Source organism: Phymastichus coffea, unplaced genomic scaffold (genome assembly GCF_024137745.1).
Source record: "Phymastichus coffea isolate CEN01 unplaced genomic scaffold, Cenicafe_Pcof_1.1 PCOF00016, whole genome shotgun sequence".
Taxonomy (NCBI): domain Eukaryota; kingdom Metazoa; phylum Arthropoda; class Insecta; order Hymenoptera; family Eulophidae; genus Phymastichus; species Phymastichus coffea.
The window spans coordinates 5,749,723-5,755,733 of record NW_026706827.1 but is presented as its reverse complement, the minus strand read 5'-3'; the positions used below and the strand labels follow the sequence as shown (position 1 = coordinate 5,755,733).

The following is a 6,011-nucleotide window of genomic DNA, read 5'->3' as shown; positions in this document are numbered from 1 at the left end:
GTCAAAATGCTCCAATTACTTAGCAACCTACCGGGCGTGCAGGTTATGATGTTCGCGCGCGAGAGAGTTTAGAATAAGAAAGATAGGATGCATCATATAAAGATCATACCGACAATTTAATTGAACAAATTTTATTACTCGTCCATTAAAAAAAAAAGTGAAACAAATAAACAAAAATGATGTCCCGGCAATATTACACCCGGACCAATGGCGATCGGAAAGGCGGCGTTTTCGTAGAGGTGCTCAACCGTTGCAGGCGAGCAAAAATGCTCGCCCACGCAGTAGTGTACCTTTATGGTCGGTTTCTAAGTCGCTCAACGGTCACACTGCTGAGTAACAGGGCTCCTTAAAAATCATGACGTCCGCAGAAGTTGCGCGCGCGCACGGTAACAGTAGAATAATTAAATATAATGTATAGACAGAAATAGTAAATGTACATAATTTTTTAAATTGATAATATTAAACCAGTTTAGTAAAATTAACTATTTCATATAGTTTATAAAATATAGTAGCTGATGCTATATTTTTTATTTCTCTGAAGTGATTGTCTTATAGTAAAATCAAATATATGTTAATAGTACGGTTTACTAATTTGTATATTGTAAATTTACTATGTTTTGGTATTATATACAAAATATTATATTGTGTTCATATTATCAAAATATTCATATTATTACTTATATAATAATGACAGTTCAGTCGTCTACCTAATATATAATTTTATTTGCAACGATGTGTGGCATATCGAATATTTGAGGTATTTGCTGCGTTGCCGAACTTCATACAAGCTACTACTAATGTTTACATATGTTGTATATTGAGGTTTTACTAAATTAGTGCAGTGTTATTAGTTTAGTATAGTTAAATTTTATTGTGGAATGCTTACTATTATATTAGTTACAGCTTTGGATAGAAAGACTTACAAGCCGGCCTTGGCGGCGTGCCGGCCATTCGTGCTACTCGTACACACATGCACCACACTTCGCAGGCGCTCGCCGCGCCACTCACACATACATCTCAATACACTACAACTCTCCCCCCTCTTTAATTATTAGCTTGGTTCAACCTAGGAGAGCGTCGTAGTTTCGTAGGTTTATTGCTGACCATTTGATCTACGTCTCGCTTTTGTCGTTTGTCATTTTTGTCTACTACGACAAAAGTAGACGGCGAATCTTGCCTTACAATTGTTGCTTCCTTACGCACTTCCGCACGCACACCGTGGTCATCGACGTATACTTTATCTCCTATTTGAAAGTCTACGTTTCTATTCCCCGACTTAGCTACTATTTGCGCTCTCTGTTTGTCATCTACATGATCAACCACGCACGGACGTAGTTTATCGAATCTCGTGCGTAGTTCTCTTTTATAAAGTAGATACGCCGGACTTTTACCCGTTGTACAATGGTCGATGCTACGGTAGTCGAAAAGAAACATATTAATTGCATTATCTACAGTTTCCCCCCCTTTAACAATTTTTTTAACCTTATCCTTAAAAATCTGTACTTTATTTTCGGCAGCTCCATTTGTAGCTGGATGATAAGGCGGACTAAAAGAATGTTTTACGCCATTATTTGCTAGAAATTTACAAAATTCGTCACTACGAAATTGTGGACCTCCGTCCGTCACACAGTGGAGTGGAAGACCGTGTCTGGCAAATAATTTTTGAATTCTGAAATCAATTTATCTGATTTTGTATTATTATTAAAACATATTATTTCCGGCCATTTAGAATGTGCATCGATTATCAGTAGGTATGCTTTCCCATACAGTTCTGCAAAATCGCAGTGTATTCTCCCCCATGCTTTACTTGGGTAAGGCCATGTCGTCAGTGGTGTATGTGGCGGTTTTTTTCGTTCGATTATACAAATGTTGCATTCTCTAACCATCCGTTCAATATCGTTATCTATACCTGGCCACCATACATAAGACCTTGAAAACATTTTAATTTTGACAATGCCCAAATGAGTAGCATGAAGTTCATTTATTATGACCCTTCTCATATTTTTTGGTACAATTGCTCTCAAACCCCAAAAGAGGCAACCCTTTTCTACACATAATTCTAATCTTTTCTCAAATATACTTTTAAGTTCGCCTGATAAATTAGTATCGTTACTTGGCCATTCTTGCATTACATATTTGATTGCTTGTGAAATTTCTTTGTCTGTCTTACTTTCGTTTGCAAGAATTTTATAATCATAACTGATAAGACCTTCATCAAAAAAGTATACATGTGAGAATTTTGAATTTGTTAACTTAATATTATCATCGATTGGCAACCTCGAGAGCGCATCACAGTTAGCATTAGCTTTTGAACTTACATGCTCCGTTATATATCTAAAGCCCGACAAGAAATATACCCATCTCTGTAGTCTATTATCAGCAGTCTGTGGAATGCCCTTTCGTGGTCCCAGTATATACTCTAAAGCTTTATTGTCTGTTCTCAAAATGAAGAATTTTCCAAAAATAAATTGATAAAATTTTTTACATCCAAATACAATTGCCATTGCTTCTTTGTCTAATATTTTTCTATTTAGTTCGCTTTTTGTAATCTTTTTTTATGCAAATGCAATAGGTCTTTCTTTACCATTGCTATATTTGTGTGAAAGTATTGCTGATAAGCCATAATTGGATGCGTTACATGCCAATATTAATTTTTCGTTTGGGTTATAATTTACTAATACTCTCGGGGACGCTAATTCATTTTTTACCCATTTAAACGCTTTTGTACATTCGTCATTCCACGTGAATATTGTGCTATGCAACATGTCGTACAATGGTTTCAAATTTATCGATCTATTTGTAAGAAATCTTGCATAAAAGTTGATTAATCCTAAAAAAGACTCTAATTCCTTTGCATTTTTTGGCTGAGGAGCATTTAACATTGCGTTTACTTTCGTCTTAGATTTGTATAATCCAGATTTATCTATAACAAACCCGAGAATATCTAATATTTGTTTCATGAAAAAACATTTATTTTTATTTAATCTTAAATTACATTCTTCTAATCTTTTACATACTTTGTGCAAATTTTCTAAATGTTCCTCATCCGTTTGTGACGAGAGCAAGCAGTACGCTTGCTCTTTGTCTGCCCTCCTTCTCTCTCTCCCTCTTATCACTCGGCATGGCAACGTGGTCAGCGTTCGGCGCATATATTTATTGCGCCTAACCACTGGCCTTTATGTTTTTCCAGCCGCCGAAGATTGCCGAGCAAGATTGAGAGCGCCCGAAGAAGCAAGAGCGCAGCGACTATGAGATAGAGAGAGAGAAAGAGAGAGAGAGAGAGAGAAAGTTAGCGAGCATGCTAGAGTGCGCGTCTATGCACGCACTATGCAGGTTTGGGCCGGCGTGTGACGCGCGACCAATTAGCGCTTTTGTCGCACGCCGCCTAATGAGTGGGCTTGGTGGGAGAGTCCGGCGAGAGCGCGAACGCTGACCATGCGTCAAGTCCCGTGAGGTAGTTCCCGGAAGAAAGTTGAGGAGAGAAGTTGGAAGTAGCAGCGCAATGAGAGAAGAAGAAGTGCACGTGCAGGAGTGACCAGACCAGGGCGAGACGAGGCAACGTGTGGCGACAACACCTGCAGCAGGGCATTCAGTGTCGCCCTCGCCGCCATGCACGGCATGACTTCCAGGGGGTTCACCACGGGCTACGCCGAGGAAGACGTCCAGCCAGCGGCCAGGTCAACTCCCCGTTGCCGGCTCATCGCCAAGGACAGAGGTCAGGTTATCTCTCTCTCCCGGTATTTCTCTCTCTCATGGTGATGCGCGGCCGCGTAGGAACGATAGGTAGCCAGGCAATCACTTGCCGGCTACGCTCATCGTAATGCGGTAGAGAGGTTTCGACGTATTCTTTCCTTTGTAAGGAGGTAAATGGCCAAGGCGATTTAGTCACCGGGCCATTCGTCCTCCCGCGTTAGTTTAAGTTGTTCTGTATATGTGCGCGTGAAGTAAACTTTATTGTAACCGATTTTGTATTTGTTTGTCTGAATAGATTTAAGTTGTATGTTCCAAGTAAAGAAAATTATTTATTCGTTCGACCTATCCTCTCGTTCCCCGATTGTTAAAGAGCGAAAGTGCCTCTCTTACTCTCCCCTTAATAAATTAGTGACGTCAGTGCCGAATAAGGCGCTGCCCCCGTTACACGTTTTCCCAGTTACATAAATATTGTCCAGGTACGCTATCACTCCGTTAGAAACCTCTTAGACACTCATCCATTTTGCTTTGGATATCCGCAGGTGCTGGTGCAACACCCTCTGTAATTTTTATACATCTAAATAAGCCTTTGTGCGTTACAATCGTTAATAATTTTGAACTCTTCATCGACTGGAAATTGCATGTAGGCATGCGTTAAATCTAATTCCGAAAATGAATGACCACCTTGTAATTTAGTATGTATGTATTTATTAATATCAGCTTACATAGCCCAGAAATAGACTTGGTTAAATTATACATTTTTCTTATTCCTATAAATATTTATATAAATAATTAAATATTTTATCGCTACATTTCACATTTATAAATTCGTTTTATTACATTTTTCGATAATTTTTGCTTAATACTAGTACACAAAATTTCATTAGCTATTGTAATCTGTCTATTAAATATTTTATATCATCTCTTATGTTTTATCTTTTATGATACATATTTTTGCATATTTTTACATATTTTTACATATTTTTACATATATTTACATATTTTTACATATTTTTACATATTTTTACACATTACTACATATTTCTACATATTTTTCATATTTCACATATATTTCCCATATATTACATAGATATTTATACATTTTTAAATATTTTACATGCCATTTCTACATATTTTGCCTCTGGTGCTAAAAGGCATTACATTATCCTAACATTTGTGTGATTTTTTATTCGTTTTCTAAATTTATACCTCGTTTATACCTGCATTCTTTTTCCAACTTTCTAATCCATTTTACTACCACATCGCTATTTTTTCCTTCCCAGATTTTTTCTATATCTTTAAATTCAATTTTTCGTGTACCCATTTCCCAATTTTTCGTTACCTCGCAATTTTCAATTAGGTGTTTTAATGTGCTTTTTTCTTTTCCACACAGGTCACATATTTTTTTCTCTTCGGTCTCCCAGTACTTATTTGCATTTTCTAAATTTCCACATCTCAGTCTTGCAATTTCTTTGTAGTTTCTGTATCCCTTAGTCAAGTATTCTGGTTTACCACTAATCATTATCTCTTTATATCTTTCATTATATCTCGACCTATATATTTTATTAGTTATGAATTGCCCTTGTATATTTATCTCTCTCTTTAGAATCTCTTCGTGTACTTCTTCTTGACTTGTCATGCTTTCTATTACTATTGTACTTAATCCTATGCTATTTAAATAATTTTCTTTTTCTTTCATATATTCGTCTTCTAGTCCGAATTCTCTTTTTTCGTTCCAGCACATTTTTATTAGTCTATTTTCCTCTTCTTCTCTTATTCTTGTTTCAAATTTCAGTGCCCTAATGGCAAACCTTCCCTTCATTTTTTCACTATTGCTTTCTCTGTAAATCAAATATCTCGCCGTGTAAAAATCTAAGCCTAATGTCCATCTCCAATATGTCAACAGAATTTCTTCTAATTCTTTTCTCTCTTCCCATCCCCAAATTTCCACCCCATATTCCATTACGCTTCTTACTAAATAATTAAATAACAACGTTCTCCTATTAATGTCATTTTTGAATGCTCTTTCTCCTAATCCCCATACTTCTTTAACTGCTGCCATCCCCCTTCTTTTTTAGTTCTTTTATGTGATCTCTGTAGTTTCCTTCTGAGTTGAATATAAAACCTAGGTACTTGAATTTCTTAACCTCTTCCATGTCACTTCCTTCATATTTCCAGCTTTCTTTTTTTTCATTTGTCTTTTTGTTAAAAACTAAAATTTTGCTTTTCTCTGTACTCAATATCAAGTCTCTTATTTTCAAAACCCTTTTAAGCGTGTCCATCATATCCAAAAGTGCTTCCCTATTCAAGGCTAATAATAC

The 6,011-nt window shown here is 36.5% G+C and overlaps 1 protein-coding gene across 1 annotated transcript; it reads right to left on the bottom strand.

Annotated features, from left to right (window-relative positions):
* Positions 1-1,044: 1,044 nt before the first annotated feature.
* Positions 1,045-2,504, bottom strand: LOC131675176 (uncharacterized protein K02A2.6-like). The gene is made up of 2 exons (XM_058954050.1): positions 1,768-2,504; positions 1,045-1,669 (listed from the first exon to the last, which is right to left on the bottom strand). The coding sequence occupies exons 1-2, from the start codon at positions 2,502-2,504 to the stop codon at positions 1,045-1,047; spliced, it is 1,362 nt and encodes a 453-aa protein (XP_058810033.1).
* Positions 2,505-6,011: the final 3,507 nt, after the last annotated feature.

What these genes read in the sequence shown, in the direction of transcription:
- LOC131675176 (XM_058954050.1), bottom strand. Translation starts at nt 2,504, where the DNA reads ATGGCAATTGTATTTGGATGTAAAAAATTTTATCAATTTATTTTTGGA. An exon ending in CACTGCGATTTTGCAGAACT is followed by an intron (nt 1,670 to 1,767) that starts GTATGGGAAAGC and finishes AATTGATTTCAG; the next exon opens with AATTCAAAAATTATTTGCCA.